Source organism: Eucalyptus grandis, chromosome 10 (assembly GCF_016545825.1).
Source record: "Eucalyptus grandis isolate ANBG69807.140 chromosome 10, ASM1654582v1, whole genome shotgun sequence".
Classification (NCBI taxonomy): Eukaryota; Viridiplantae; Streptophyta; class Magnoliopsida; order Myrtales; family Myrtaceae; genus Eucalyptus; species Eucalyptus grandis.
Genome location: NC_052621.1, coordinates 4727437 through 4743614, shown reverse-complemented (window position 1 = coordinate 4743614; position 16178 = coordinate 4727437). Strand labels below are relative to the sequence as shown.

Genomic DNA, 16178 nt, shown 5'->3' with positions numbered 1-16178 from the left:
AATTTAAAAAAAAAAAAAAAGCAGAAAAAGAGAAGTAGGTGAATTTGTTGCAAAACTTTCAAATTCTTTTGATATCGTTTTGGATAGATCTAATTTAATAGCAGATATAGGACAAGACACCAAAGTAAATTTTGATGCCTGGTTCTTGTTTACCATGAAAAACTAGTGTTACTCATGGGACAGGAATCACATTACTACAATTCTCGTATTTGTGAAGTCAAATTTCAAAGGTACTCTATTACGATTCATTCTTCAACTAATTTAATTTAGTACTAGAGAAATTAGGAATGGTCCAAAAATTAGGTGACTAATGGGTAAATAAACCTATCAATTGTGCAATATGAACCATCATAATTTAGGGTTTTTGAGGGAGAACTTTGCTTAAAGATAAAGATACAGGGTCCCCTATAATAATATTTTCAAAAATACACGCATAGGTTAATAAATGAAAGAAAATTATAATACATTTAAGATTTTATATTATGAGATGGAAAGAATATTTTTGCACTTTAGTTGTGCAATGGAGTTTTTTTAATTACTCTTTGTGAATGTTGATATAAACACACGTCCTACTAATTTAAAATTCTTAATGCTTTATATTAAATTAGTTAGTATTAGACGGAAATGCAATGAATAAGGATGGAGTGCACTGTACAAATGCAACAGAACTATATATCATTTAATGAAGATATCTCAATTGTTCCTTGTTATTTCACAATATAATCCCACATTTTACCAGCCCAATTTGCTAGATTTTGATTGAATGTCGTGCTCAATTTTGATCAAATGATTTTCTTGTAAACCACAAGTGACAATTTCATCGACACATTGATAACCGAGTTTAAGAAGAATCAAAGATAGAGAATCTCTCTAACAAAAATCCTTTTTTTCTAATTGGGTGTCAAGGTTCACTAAACTTGCCCAAAAAGGCGAATCAATTCTTGAACCTAGCCTATTCAGTTAGACCTCCTAAATCCAATGAATTTCATATGGAAAAATCAATAGATGCTTAGGATTCATATCAACGAGAAAATTATTTTAAAAAAAAAATCATAAACATGTCACATTGATATTAGTTCAATCCTAAATCCTTCGATTAAACAAATTTAGTCCTAAAATTTTTTACATGGTACCGTGAGTTCATCTAACCAATTTAGGTCGAAAATTGATGATGTGGATGACAGTCATCCTATTGACATGATTGGCATTAACATAGACAAAATTTAAAAAAATTTAATATCTTTTGAATTTTTTTCATTATTTTTCGTTTCTTTTTGCATTGTTATTGGCAAGGATCATGGCCGTTACTAGTGCAAGCGAGGGCCACCAAGCCCTCACCAAATCCAGCAAGGACAGCCCTCGCCCAGGCCACAAGGATCAAGCCCTCACCAGAGGCCACGAAGTATTTCCATCTCCTAACTTGGTTTGCTAACTCACCGATTTCACGCCATTTTCTGCTGACTAGCTCTTCCTCCCAATCCCTACAAACCCTAGCTTATGAAGAGGTACAGCTTCCTTCCTCTAACGACAATCTCATCCCCCCAACAGCTTTCGTTCTTAACGGCCTCTTTCCTCAGTTCGACCTCACAAAATCAGCAAGGACCACCACTGTCGGATATGGTTAGAGCTCGACCATTGGGCGAGGGTTGACCTCACCACATCCGGTGAGTGTGGCCTCAAAGGACACTCACCCTCACTGTCCATGGCCTGTGCCAAGCAAGCACGGGCCATGGAAGAAAAGAAAATTAGAGAAAAAAAATTAATAAAAAAATAAGATGTCAACGTCAATGCCAACCATGTCATGTAAGATGGTCGGAGTCTATATCAACAATTTTCAACCTTAATTAGTCAAATAAACTCAATTGATATCAATACAATAAGTATATGAAGTTTTTGGTACTTTTCTCAATCACCAACATTTAGGCTGGATAACATGTTCGGTCTTCCTATTGATTAGGTATCATGCACGAAGTCCTCCTACATGTAGATTATGTATACAAAATATACCTGGATACACATAACGATGGAAGGATTGAATACATGTAGATGTATATATGATTGCACCAATAACCAAACAACTACATCATCTGAGTACTGCTACATGAAATCAGAGCCAATCCAATTGCTCCCAATCCCAAATTGGTTCTTCCAAACTCGCTGTCTCCCATGGATGGGAACATCCTGCATTGGCTACGACTACTCCTGATGATGGTGCATCTTCACATCCACCGCCTTCGTTGCTGGCAGCGCCGTTACCACCCTGGATTGTTGTCTCTCTAGCCACTACTTCTGGTGGCCGACGATCAAATGCTCGAGAGCTCCCAGACACCACATACACTCGGCACAATGTGAATTCACGCCTTAGCTGTAAGTACGTTACTTCCACAAAATCAAACACAAAGAAAGATGTTTGTTGCATTTTTCTGTGAAAGTCCAAAGTAAAAACTAAACTAGAGAGGGAAATTCAATATTCCGCAACTGCACCGCACCAATAAAGTGCACGACAGAAAACCAAAACAAGAATAACTATTCGAAATGGTTATACAATTCGAAAAATTTCAAATTGGCTTCAAATAATAATAACATAAAAACGCAAAAATTGGATAATCTTGGTGTCATGCACAGGAAGCTATTTTATCCTTTCAATGTTTGTAAAAGTTGAAATAAAGGTCCAAATTCGAGACAGCACGTTCACCTTAGGAATGGAAACATTGTTGCTCGTGGAATTGGGAATGGTCGGCGAGAGTTCAACAGCCCTGTACTCGTTCAATTTCCACTGGGTTTTTCTTCCTGTGGGAGGTTTTCCCACGTGGAAAACCATTGACTTCTTCACGCCGATCACCTCGTTGTCAGACGAGTAGACGTAACCAGCAGACGCAGCGGCCTTCCAGTAGCCGGTGGCCATGCTCCGGCTGGGCCTCCCTCCTCTTGCCTCCCTCTCCTGCATGGGCGCGAAGAAGAACCACTGCTCTCTATCTTCTCTGCACAGCTCTCCCGCAAGCTCTACAACAGGAATTCGCCAAAGAAAGTGTGGGGAAAGGAAAGTTTACTGGTAATGCGCATTTGAAATAATCAAGAAACCATTTTCGGTGCCCAATTCAGGAGTGTAAAAGAATCGCATGCATGCACCGAGACTAAGTATTACGTGGGAGATTCCATGGCTCAGTGTCGAAAATGTCGAGGACTGGGATGACACGATGAAGCTTGTCCTGCTTAAGGCCGTGAAGCTGGTTGTGCAAGTAGAACGAAATGAGCTCTTCCTCGGTTGGATAGAACCTGAAACCTGTCGGGTACTCCTCCATGTCTGGTTGTTTAGTGTTCTAGGGTTTCGAGATGGATCAGTACTGATGAGATAAAGTTTAAGTTGGGCGTGGGTTGGAGTTTGCAAGTCAATTACGTATTTATAGGGATCGAGCGCAGGAGGAGAGCATGTTGAGATGATCTAGGGCTTCTGAAGGAGAGAGTGCAGGAGGGAGGAGAGGAGACCAAAACGATTGAAGTGACGACGTGTCCATCAAGAACTCTTGCACCGACTTTTTCGTACGATGCATAGAATAGGGCAGGCAAAAAACAAAGGACTCTACAGATTTAATGTTCAAAATTGATATGGGCACGCATATTATAAGCATTTCTTCTTTATAAGCATTTTAAAGAAGAAATGCTTCTAATATGCGTGCCCATAAGATTTAAATTAAGTAAAAATGTAAAATGCAAAGTTGTAAATATTAATCCATACAAACCCAGTATGTTTACCAAAAATAGTAAAAAGGCCAAAGAAAAATAAATGACGAGCATGGAAGACAAGCTTATATTTTCCTCTCGGATCCACCCACCATGTTTTTCTCACCAAGCAGCAAGCAAGGCCAAGGACACCTAGATTGGAAGTACTATTCACCACGATTGACATTGAAACATTCCATACGACCTATGATTCTTTTCTTGTTCTGTTTTTTCTTGTCACGGATGATGAAAAACAACTTCCCCTGTCGGTGTATGTCTCCATCATGATGGTAGTCGCAGGCCTGTCCGTAATATTTGTGACATGTTAACCGGGCCTACTTTGAAAGTGTCACATATCACTCATATTCAAATTTTTCTTGGTGTATATTTAATTTCTCTCTACTTGTCAATTTAAATTTCTGAATTTGACATAATATGGTGTCGGAATTAGGTTCTATCCAGTTTATTTCATGTGTCCAATCCTCAATTAGACATTCTAATAGTTATTTTCCAAAATCAAATGACTAGCTTGGGGGATTTTATATCGGATATAAGTAGCATTATTTATGGTCAAATATCAGGATTCCCTTCGAAAGACAAAAGCACAGGGGAAGGCAGATACCGGGAATCTTCTGTAAAGTGACGTGAAACATTTTATTTGTTCTTAAAATTTGGAGACACGAGGGATCATGCTCCTTGATTCCTGATCATGATGGCCCATCATGAGCAGGAATAAGTGGTGTAATTTTTTACTACTTAAAGAATTTTATGCTAAGATCTAGATTTTCTTCTTGGTAATTTTATTAAGTTTGCCCAATCGCAAATACGCAATGAAAATATCAAGTAAATTGACTCTTCGTTTTTATCTTTTATGGAAAATGGAATTATTCATAGGACGAGAATCAGACAACCACAATTTTTGTGATCACAAAATTGAATTTTAAGATATTCAGTTGTCAATCTCGAGAAAATTTAACTTCAAAATTGAATTTCGAGCGACGCTAAAATTACGAGAGGAATTAGGAAAAGCCGAGGCTGAGATGGTGGGGACCATCTCAGGTGAAACTTTTCGAGAGTAGTAATGTGAAAATTCTCTCCGATGGGATCGCTCACATGGTCAAAAATCGGGGGGGGCGGGCGTCTGTGGGCCCCCTTGACTTTGAAGTCTGGATCCACCCTTGCACACCTTTCAAGAAGGCAATCACACGATCGGAGTTGATCCTTTGGCTAATTTGACGAATTATATCTGGCTCCGACAGTACTAGATTAGGATAACCTCGTTGACGTAGACTATTGTGCTTGCGGCCATTTGGAAAAGTACAAAAAGTAATGCACCCCAAAGGACGCTTGTGTCTGTCAATATTCATATTTATTGATACTCATTTTGATTTCCTCTACGAATCGTGTCGGCAGGTTGTTAATGTTGCTCGTACAAAAGAATAGATCTTATTTTTGAGCCTTGTAGCTTGAAAATCCACCAAAAATCATTCAAGTCAAATAGTTTAAATAAACTCTTTCAGGCATGTTTAAATAAAGTCATTCGATCGTAAAGTCTGATATGACATATTAGGATTTAAACTAACTCAACTCAATCTAGCATGCTTGTTAATCATCTCTTATAGGAACATTTATTGTTTTGGTTATTATAGACTATATATACAAAAAGGGAAAATGAAAATTTTAGTAAAAGTCGTGTGGTATGACAAAAACTATACACAAAAAATTCTTTACAGCATCTTGTAAAAGGACAACTAGGAAGGTAAGCACCTCTTCTTTTCTATCTCAGCTTATGTAATCCTATCTTTTTGTCGAGGACGATCAATTCATTTGTAACATTGTTGACTCGCATTATTGTAGTTGCCTTTATTGTTTATGAGGACAATTCGAATAATTAGACTATTTTATGTAAGAAAAAAAGAGATTACATTTGAAACTAGTATAAATCATATAAGAATTGTCACTATTTAAAGTGCTTCTAAGGGCGCGTTTAGTAACAATTCTGTTTCCAGAAATTAGGGGTGTGCATGGTTCGGGTGGGCGGTTCTCGACCTAAAACTGGGAACCGCCTGTTAAGGACCAGTTCCGAAAAATTGGAACCGAGATCCATCCGTTTGTTGGATGGATCCACCCAGGAACCGCACCGCTGGTCCGGTTCAGTTCCCAGGTGGATCCATAAAACCGGTTCATCTTCGTATCGACAAATCACTTTCACTTGCTTTGCGGAACAAATTCAGCATTAAGAAGCAACGAACCCCATGAATTTAGCAGGGAAAGAAAACGCATTCCGCACCCACGAATCGGAAACATAAAGACAACGTTGTGGGCACATACACTAACTCATAAAATTACACCCAGCTAAAACTTCTATCCATCAAATAGGTTAGCTGCATAAACTTACACAAACCATATCTCACATGGTACAAAGATATCTTCTTAAATCACAAACTTACACAACTTCCCGAACTCAAATGAAGAACTTGGCAAAAAACCCAACTAAATACCACGTTCAAAGATCACCGAAATAGACAAATCAATAGCCTAATTAGGGTTTGTTATTAGTAATTTTTTTTAATATTAAAAATTAATCGATCCGGTCTGGGTCGGCGGGTGGACGGATCTGCCCATGGAACCGGGAACCGGACCGATACCCACCGATTCCCATAAATTGAAACCGGAACTGGATGGTTCACTCAAGAACCGCCGATTCCGGGGGATTCCGGTTCTCTTGCACACGCCTACCGTAAACATTCTAATAAGAAATTATTCTTTTTTATTCGTTTCCGAAATAATTTCTAAGCATTTTAAGCCGTTTGGTAATCGTAAAAAATTTCGATTGTGGAATAGAATTATGTTTGGTACCGTTCTCATTGATTCTGTTCCAAATCAATTTCTTTTAATTTTTAAATAATTTTTTTACTTTTTTACTTTTTTACTTTTTACTTTTTACTTTTTTACTTTTTTTCTTTTCTTTTTTTTTTTTTTTTTTTTTTTTTTTCCTTTTCTCCTATTCTTCTTCTTCTTCTTCTAGCTGGCAACCTCATTGGAGCGTTGCCGCCCTTGGCGAGGCCGACCCTCGTCGACCGAGCCTCGTCGGCAGTTGGGCAAAGCTCGTCCAACCTCGACGAGGCTCGCCTCGCCGGTGGCTGGGTTTGCCTCCAACGAGGTCGCCGAACCGGTTGCCAGCAACCGGTGGACGGCGACAGACAATGGTGGATGACGCCGTGATAGGGCGGTCGATGAAGAAAAAAGAAAAGAGAAGAAGAGTTGGTTTTGATTCTTAAATTTGTTCCTAGAACAATAATCAACTTTTTTTTTATTCTTGATTCTATTCCAAATTTACTTCCGGGAACAAAAAAATAAAAATTTGTTCTCGAAAACAAAATTTTTACCAAATGCGATTATATTCCCAAACTGATCTCGAGAACAAAAAATTAGAATCAGACACTGTTTGAATGGTTACCAAACAGTGCCAAAAACGAAAGAGAATTTGAAAAAAAAATGCTTTAAACCATGACTCGACCACTTTAATTTAGTGCAGTCATTTGTTGATGATAACCTTGACTGTAGTAAGATATGATATACATCCCAATCAACTTTTAAATATGAATTTAAAAACTCAACTTTCTAGTCTATAGAATCATCTTTGCCGCGACCGCCTTATAAAATGCTCTCCCGTGACGAGATAAGGGGCTACAAAAGGAACCATTGATCAGGTATCTTCGGGAGTAAGTAAAAGTTAGTCCCACATATGGTAGAGATTTTCTCGGCTTTCCGCTTACACTCCGTGTTCGCATCCCTTATTCTCCACGAACTTTACTGGATGAGAAAGGTGAAACACCCTTTTTTCTAAAGCGGAACTGCACGAAGAGATCTAAGAGTCCTTCATCGACCCCACAGGCACCCCCAAAAAGTCTCAAAGACATCAATCGCTTCTAAAGACCGCGTTCGCTGGTCTTGTCTTCATGGGTTTTGCCTTCCAAACCTTGATTCATGGTTCAACGTAATTCAGGTTCAGAACGACAAAGATTCGCATATTTAAATCGTTTTACGCAGGCTACAAGCTTTAACACGTCGAGTAATTCAGGAAGCTTCGTCATGTACAGCTAATGGAGAGGGCCTATGGCCGCATAAAAGGACTCAAAACCCATTACAAAATTTTCTAGGTCGCACGCCGCTTGAGATGGATGTATAAAACGAACGAGTGAGACAAAATACATCTGGTGGTGCAGTAGCTCACATCACATTTGGCGACAGACCCACGTTATTGTTGTTGAATAAGGAAAGTTTCGGGACATCAATATCTATCAATCAATCAATCCATAAAACTCATCTTACCGTGTTGGAAGAAACAGCTTAGATCCACATTTGGTTTTGAAGTCTCCGCGAGCAAAGTGAACATCCCAAGGGGAGCAGCCCAACTTTTCTAGAACACACACCAAGAGACTCCAATTGCAACCACGACTAGTCAGATACTATGAGCGCGGCCGATAAATTTAATATCATGTCTAGCCCCTCTCACACTGCACCGCCCATCCACCGTCTTAACTGGTTACTTTGAATTTAATTAGCCATCGAATCACAACACTATTTCACAATTGACAATAAAATCCAATCAGTTTAGAGATGAACGTGTGATTTGTGCATGTGCGTGAGAGAGAGAGAGGGAGGGAGAGAGAGACACTTTACGGTCAAGATAAAACCTACAAGGCCGAGCTCGCCTAGCCACCGGCAGGGCTTGGCCTCACCAGGCCAAGGCGAGGCCGACCTCGCGCTGCCTAAGCAAGGTCGAGCCTCGCCGGTGGCCTCGGTGGCCCAAATGAGGCTCGCAAGGCCACCGGCGAGGCTCGACCTCGCCCAAGCGGCACAAGGTCGACCTCACCCTGGCCTGGCAAGGCCTAGCCTTGCCGGCCCGAGGCTCGCCTGGCCACCGGCAAGGCTCGGCCTCGCCTAGATTTGGCAAGGCCGAGCCTCGTGATGGCTTGGCAAGGCTCCTACGAGCTCACTAGAGCTTGCCCAGCCAGTCGCTGACCACCGCCATAGCTAGCGACCAACCACAAAGAGAAAGAAGGAAAAAAAAAATGAAAAATATTGAAAAATTAAAAGAAATAACAAAATTATACAAGTTTACCAAACGCATTTCTATTCTTGGCATAGAAATTTTTACAATTACCAAGCATGTTCTTATACTAAAAAATTGTTCCCAATAGTGAAAAAAAAAAAAAAAACTATTTTTGTTCAAAAATTATTCCCCTGAACAGAAACATTACCAAAAGCTCTCTAAGCTATCACATGATATAAGCAGTTGACAACATGAACCCAAGCATATGGTAACCACTTATATGTCACTCGACAAAACTTACCCACAAAAGCCACGATCATCATTTAGCTGTGTTGAGAAATGATCTCTCCTTAGAAATGCTTCAGTAATGAAATATCTAAGCACAATAGTATTGGCACTGGCAGTTTTATATCCAAAAGGAGGGGGGAAAGGCAAAGCAAAAATATCAGTTAGGGCAACCCGTTGACATGCTGCTGCTTTGAGTAAGCAATCTTCTAGCCTGATCACGATGATGTTAATTGTACTACTCAAGCATCACTTGAAATTGAAGTCATCTCCGTATGGTCAACAAACACAATCCCACAACAAAGAGAAAGAGGTAATCGTCCACTGCAGAAAGTACGCTATACATTGTTGATATTTCAGGGCATAATAACACGGTCAACCAACCAATCGAGTGTTCTCGCTTTCATGACACACCGCAATCTTTGTCCAAAATTATGATGAACAAAGACATTTGATCAGTCACACAGTATCATTGTTATACGTGTATTATTTACTTGTCCACTGTGCCTCGAACAAAAAAGATTCCACGCTTCATTCCATAACTAGCAAGAAAAGTGAAATCAACACGACGCCAGCATCACATATCACAAAAATATGTTGATCAGATGAAATCAAAAGGACAAGCTACCTCAGAACGAAAGCCAAACAAAAACAATAAAACCATCGGCAAAAACATGACAAATCTCTTTGATCAGATGAAATCAAAAGGACAAGCTACCTCAGAACGAAAGCCAAACAAAAACAATAAAACCATCGGCAAAAACATGACAAATCTCTTCAACATCCTATCGCAACAAGAAATTGTGCAGAAAAGCAGCAAAGCTAAGAGCAATCTCACTCTGTGTGGTCAGATGTCGATCAGACAAACAGAATCTTGATTGTTATTCACATGAGAAAGCACCATCCGCATTGAATTCAAAGCCTCAAAAGAGAAGTCACTGTAGGAGGAGTTTGCCTTTCAGAACCTATTAACATGCCCTCCACAAGTATCTAGTAATAATCACTCAATATCAAGGGCAACACGAAATCTTCAATTACATTCTGTCTGTTAGGCCAGAAATTCAACCGCACAATCCAGTTGCGATTCTCTATAGATGGAAACTATTACCAGGATTTCAGAGTGGAATTAAGTGCGTTTCTGCACTTTCAAGTTCCTCAAACACAAGTCTTGGCCAAAGAAAACAAAGCAGCATAATTCTGCTGAAAGATGAAAATAAACAGGAACTCTTAATAAATGTGACAACTGTACAGTTTCATCCATCTGCCAAACAGGAGAAAGTGCTCCATATAAGCTACACCAGAACTACCAGTCTCCAATATCCATATTCCACAGCAGTAGTCCAGCCACCTTAGATCAATAAGCGCCATAGGCAATAACTGCAAGCAGGCAATGCGGAAGCATTTTGCCCCGGGAAATAACCTCATAACAGCCAGTGCCACATCCACAAAATGGCTGAGGAACGGAAAAAAGAGAGAGAAAGATAACTAATATTGTCGGTGCCTCCCATAAAAACAATTTTGACATTTTTGACATGATAAGGACTACACATAATTTTTAGTGTCCTGACTCACCAGCAAGGCAATACATGATGAGCAAAAGCTGTCCACAAGGATTTGGGAACATCCAATCAACAATCATTTTGTCTTCAAACAAAAGACCTAGAACGAAAATTAATTTATTTCACCTTCTATCACTTTCTATTCTTTTGAATGACCAGCTTTAGTGTTCCTGCATTCAAAGTGAAGTATGCTAAATGCAAAATACACTTTGAGTTGGCCAATTGAATAAGAACAAAAGAAGGCATTGAAGAAAATTCAAAAGGACAAAATTCAATTTGATTAGGATCAGCATGGCTGCAGTTTGACCACATGATGTCAAGAACACAAAAGAAATAATTTAACCAGTATGACTATCTTGAAATTGCATTCTTAAGAGCTATATCACTGAAGAACCCTAAATATCAAACAAGACAAATTCACCTTAGAGAGAAGGTAAAAGAAATAAAAAAAAATTCTGACAAATACAAAATAACAATATAACATGAGAATGACAGTTGAAATTACTTGGACTAGATCTATATCAAAGCAGTACCCCAAATGACAAGAAGACAGATTCACGACCACGTTCTGAACTAGATGTTCTAAAGCAGGATGGCTACTAAGGGTGAGCAGTTCCAGATTCCATACAAGTTCCATCTGGAACTTGAAACCTAACCATTGGAATAGGGTCCTCATTTTTTGGAACTTGGAACTTACCCTATATATCCTGGAACCTAGAACCTACCCTATCACAAGTTCCAGGATCAATTTCAGAGTCTACCCAGATTCCACTTATATTATCAATCAAATGATTGCAGTGAACTAAAACTTTAATGATCACCACTTGTCGCTATAGTTCATCGACCATAAAGATACATGGAAAATCCGAACATTAATAAAGTAAAAATCTTAATTATAAAATGGAAATTCGGATTAGTGCTTTCAGATTATACATTCATCATCGAACAGTATGAAATATCACAAGATCGTGCAAAGACATGAACCAAAAAAGAAGATCATTAAAGCTTGTTTTAGATTTTAGGTTACAGGTTTTAGATTCCAAGTTTGTCAAAACAGATTCCTCATTTTTTAGAACATAAAACTTACCGTGCATACCTTAGAACATGAAACCTACAAGTTCCCACCAGTCAGTTCTCAGGTTCCAGATTTTACCCTAGAACAATGCTCACCTCTAATGGCTACCGCCCTAAGTTGGACAGTAAAGCAACATCACATGAGACACGGTCCTACAGGGGCTTCCAAAGCTTGATCCACCACAAGTCATAAAAGCAGCTTCCATACCACACTAATGTAGTTAGAATGATTGAAAAACCTCTTCCTACTTACAAAGAGAGAAGAGGGACTTCTATCCACTAGACACATATAGAAGGTGTGAAAAATCATTGTCTTGCGCCATATGCAAGTTACTAGAGCTAAGAGTCGTTTAATGAAAAAATGAGAAGAGTTACTAAAGCTTCAAAAGTAATAGTATTATTTTGGCTTCCACTATTTTTAAGAGTAACTAGTTACTTATTTACAAAAGGCATATATGATACCACATCAGGAATAGAAAAAATTTCACAGAACCAGATAAAGGAAGATAAGGAAAATCTGATCCCCACTTCAGAGTATCAGGTGCTAAATTGCCAAAAAGGAACAGTATCAGCTTCTAATTTGACAAACAGTCGTTATCCATCTGGCATTTCATAATTGCCATCCATAGCCCACAAGGTCAAGCACATGGACAGATGCAAACTCTGTGAAACAATACTTGGCTTCTTATAATCGAACTTGCAAAGAGTGAACATCATAGGTTATCATCATCATTCATATTCTCCATCATGGTCTGCACGCAACAAAGATAACTTCAGTCATAATGTGCAAATGCAGCTGTTTCAGCTAATGTTGTTAGAATTATTTTCTTCAAAATAGGAACCCAAGCTTGTATATTGGCTACCACAATCACATCGAATGTTTAAGAGGTTTTTGTGACCTCTGTCATGGAATTACTCATCTCACACGAAAATCCATTTTACCGCCACTAAAAGAGCAACACGAAGTGAGACTAACAGGTCACTTGGACACACAGTTCCATCCTGAAGGCCGCTCTACTTCTAGTCCCAGTCTTCAACCTCATGTTAGCTTATCACACTTCTATGCAATTTACATGGATAGCACAAACTCTCGAATGAGGAACTTTTCAAACCACTAAAAGAAACCTCCACTTCCCAACAGGTTCCCAAGGCACCCCGAATAACTCAAATCGGAAAAGTAGAGGGACTAATTGACTGAATCATATGTGGTACAAGTAAGTAATCAAAAGTTCCAATGTAGGTCTTGTTCTGGTTCTGAAATTCAATCAGAATCATCAACATGATATCTCTGCCACATCGACTGAGCGTCCAACCAAATAGATATAGATGATAAACTAAAGAATGAATCGATTCAAATGAATAGATCCTCAGAACTGGCGAGTAATCCACCACAATTATTTCATAGATGACAACACAACACTATCCTCAAGGGTACACTTATTCATCAATCGAGAAAACCTGTTTGCCGAAAAATAGCGTTGCGAACTTGCCGCAGATCCCTCCCCTTGAGTGTCCTCCCGGCACCTTCAAGCACAGAGCACGCAATCATCGGCGACCGGGCCAAACTCCTCGCCACAATCTCGTGCGGTGGCAACATCGTTCCCTCTCCGTCTTCGTCATAATCATCTTCGATCTCATCGAGTTCGCCACATCTCCTCAACATCAACGTCGGGAACGCCGGCACGTTCACCGGCGCCGATCGGTGATACCTCGAGCCAGAACTGGACGAAGCAACCGGCAACAGGCGCTCCGGCGGAGGCTTCGGAACCGTCGGGATTGAGATCATTCTCGAGGACGAAGCCGAGGACGAAGCGGAAGAAGACGAGGGGGAGGAGATTGACGCCTTGTGGTTGAAAACGGAGCGGGGCTCGTTCTCCGGCAGGGCCGCGAGGACGCCGAAGCTTTCCGACGGACCGACCGGCGACGCCTTGCGGAGGTGATGCCGTGGATCGGAAGAGAGGGAGGACGACGACGACGGCTGGTGATTGTGCTGCGCGCTGTCGGCGGCGAAGCCACCGGTCCAGAAGACGTCGTCTTCGGTGAGCTCATCGGCGACGGCGGCGGCCGCGGAGGAGGTGCCGGCGCTGGCGGGATCGAGCGGCGGAGCGTGAGGCGACGGCGCGCCCAGGAGGCGCTCGGCGGAGAAAGATATTCCTCGGCGGAGCCGGGCTGGCCCGTTTCCTTCCATCGGGGATCCGACCCTGCGGGTTCTCGCCCGAGTTCCCGGAAGGTGGGCGCTTGCGGTCGTATGATTTACGCCAGGGATGAAAATGACGCCTTAGAAGTGGCGGCATACATATAAATATATTTATATATGGCAAAAGTTGGGGGGCCACTTCCTTTAGAAAAAAAAACCCTAATTTAACGTCTAATTTTGATTTCGCCCCGAAGTTTTTCTTATCTAAAAGATATTCTCGATTTTTGCTCTAGTTCTCACTCTATCAACGTGACACCGATTTTTTCAAGATTATCAACATCAAGAGATTATAATTGTTAAGTGGAGGTGTTGATGAATAAGCAAAGTTTGATGGTAAGCGGTCATGCAGTTTCAAAATTGGGCCTATCCAACCTTAGAATCTACTCGAACAAGATCGGTTTCCAGATTTTAGAATTGAGGATGGACCTATCCAAATATAAGGTTCATCTAGGGAACCAACCAATCTTTTTTTTGAGGTTTCATTTTTGTAATCCTTGAAAGGACAAACTTACTCTTGTGCATATCTATCAGCACACAATATTTAGAATAGCGAAACTTAGCAACAAAACAACGAGAAATAAAACAGAGGTAAAAGCCAAGCAAAAATCTAAAGCAATAAGGAATTTTGCAACCCACTCCTTAGGCAAGCAAAATGAAAGCTAAAATAACAATAGAAATCTATACTTGCATAAAACATCAATCCATAGACAAACATGTTGAATAAAATAAGGGATAAATGTAATCAAAGTACTAAAATTTGTTAAAAAAAGTGCAATTAAATCATAAAATTTGAAAAAAATGCAATCAAATCCTAAAATTTATCAAATTTGTTCAATTGAGTCTTAAAGTTAACACCTTCAAATTTACTAAAGAAAAATGCTTTGACTTGGCGCTAATATGGCATTTTAAATGATTTTTATTTTCCACATGACTTTTTAAAATTATTTTTATTCAAAATTACATTTAAAAACTAACAAAAAAAGCTAAAATTTATTTTAAAAACTATTCAAAAAAAAATACAAAAAATGGTAGTCATGGGTACTTCCACCACCTCGGCCGCCCATTGCCAGAGGGACCAGCGACCTTTCGCCGGCCATGGGCGAAGGTTACCAGCCCTGAGGGAGGGTCGGCCTCGCCTAAGGCAGGAGACGATTGCTAGGCCCTCGAGAGGGCCGGCGAGGCTCACCTAGATTTGGGCGACCCCCTTTACCCAAAGTGAGACGGTCATTGGGCCTCAGAGAGGACCAGCAAGGCCTCACCCAAGGCAAGCGACTGTTGCCAGCCCTCCATGAGGGCTGACATGCCCAGTTTGGGCGCCTAAGCCCGAGGGTGGCATGCTTAAGCCTGGGGTCGACAAGGCCTTGCCCTGGCTAGGTGGGGGCTGACCACCTCTACTTAAGGCCGGCGACCGTCACCAACCCCTCTGGCGATGGATGGTGGCAACGGTGAAAGTGCCACTATTGCCATTTTCTCTTCTTCTTTTTTAAGTAGTTTTTTTAAATATAAATTTTAGTTTTTCTTCTTTAGTTTTTAAATTTAATTTTTTTAGAAAATTGAATAAAAAATAATTTTAAAAAGTCACGTGGAAAAAAAAATCATTTAAAATGCTATGTTAGTGCCAAGTCAACATTTTCTATTAATAAATTCGACAGTTTAATTTTAGACCTCTATTGAACCAATTTGACAAGTTTTAATACTTGATTGCATTTTTTGTAAGTTTTATGATTCAATTAAGCTTTTCTAACAAGTTTTAGGACTTCTATTGCATTTATCCCATAAAATAAATAATAAATAGCTCAAAACAAGTAACATAAAACATGATTATAGAACAACATTTGTAATTCATCCATAAAAAAAATTGCTCCAAATTTTAATCAATTGAATACAAAACACATAACGAACATATAATTAAAATGGGTCCGGTCCAAGATGTGACAAAATTCTTGGGCATATTGCCTTTGAAGAATTATAGTTGAATCGTCAAATGGGAAACCAAACTTTTAATATTAGCCTTGAAATTGAACCCCACACAACCCCCCAAAAAAAAAAAAAAAAAAGGCCGATAGAAAGATATTAATTTCTAATATCGATGGTGGGTACATTGAAAACAAAAATAGTGAGAGAGAGAGAGAGAGAGAGAGAGCTTCGGCGATGACCTAATCGCTAGAGCTGATGGTGATGATGAGGCCGGCCGACGGCCAGAGGCTGAGGCGTCAGAAGAGAAGGAGAAAGAGTGCATGTGAAACGGCACGAATTCACTGGCTAAATATATTTGGTATGCTCG

The 16178-nt window shown here is 39.9% G+C and overlaps 2 protein-coding genes across 4 annotated transcripts; both read right to left on the bottom strand.

Annotated features, from left to right (window-relative positions):
- Positions 1–2107: 2107 nt before the first annotated feature.
- Positions 2108–3302, bottom strand: LOC104423420 (NAC domain-containing protein 90). Its single transcript, XM_010035911.1, has 3 exons — positions 3146–3302; positions 2696–3003; positions 2108–2365 (listed from the first exon to the last, which is right to left on the bottom strand). Exons 1-3 carry the CDS (start codon positions 3300–3302, stop codon positions 2108–2110), a joined length of 723 nt encoding a protein of 240 aa, XP_010034213.1.
- Positions 3303–9908: 6606 nt separating this feature from the next.
- On the bottom strand, positions 9909–13976 carry LOC104421313. Of its 3 annotated transcripts, XR_720970.3 has the most exons (3): positions 13156–13976; positions 10637–10793; positions 9955–10517 (listed from the first exon to the last, which is right to left on the bottom strand). XR_720970.3 is itself a non-coding variant. In XM_010033227.3 (2 exons), exons 1-2 carry the CDS (start codon positions 13883–13885, stop codon positions 10756–10758), a joined length of 768 nt encoding a protein of 255 aa, XP_010031529.1. In that variant the 5' UTR covers positions 13886–13976; the 3' UTR covers positions 9909–10755. The 3 variants fall into 3 exon arrangements, 2 of the variants coding, with proteins under 2 accessions (XP_010031529.1, XP_010031530.1); XM_010033227.3 differs by having other exon boundaries at positions 9909–10793; XM_010033228.3 differs by lacking the exons at positions 9955–10517; positions 10637–10793 and adding an exon at positions 12073–12449.
- Between the last annotated feature and the right edge of the window lie 2202 nt (positions 13977–16178).

Excerpts from the sequence above, each read along its gene's own strand:
- LOC104423420 (XM_010035911.1), bottom strand. The coding sequence starts at position 3,302 with ATGGAGGAGTACCCGACAGGTTTCAGGTTCTATCCAACCGAGGAAGAG. Across the intron at positions 3,004-3,145 it reads TGAGCCATGGAATCTCCCAC|AGCTTGCGGGAGAGCTGTGC; the intron begins GTAATACTTAGT and ends TTCCTGTTGTAG. Across the intron at positions 2,366-2,695 it reads ACAATGTTTCCATTCCTAAG|CTAAGGCGTGAATTCACATT; the intron begins GTGAACGTGCTG and ends ACGTACTTACAG.
- LOC104421313 (XM_010033227.3), bottom strand. The coding sequence starts at position 13,885 with ATGGAAGGAAACGGGCCAGCCCGGCTCCGCCGAGGAATATCTTTCTCC. Across the intron at positions 10,794-13,155 it reads CGCTATTTTTCGGCAAACAG|GAACACTAAAGCTGGTCATT; the intron begins GTTTTCTCGATT and ends CTTTGAATGCAG.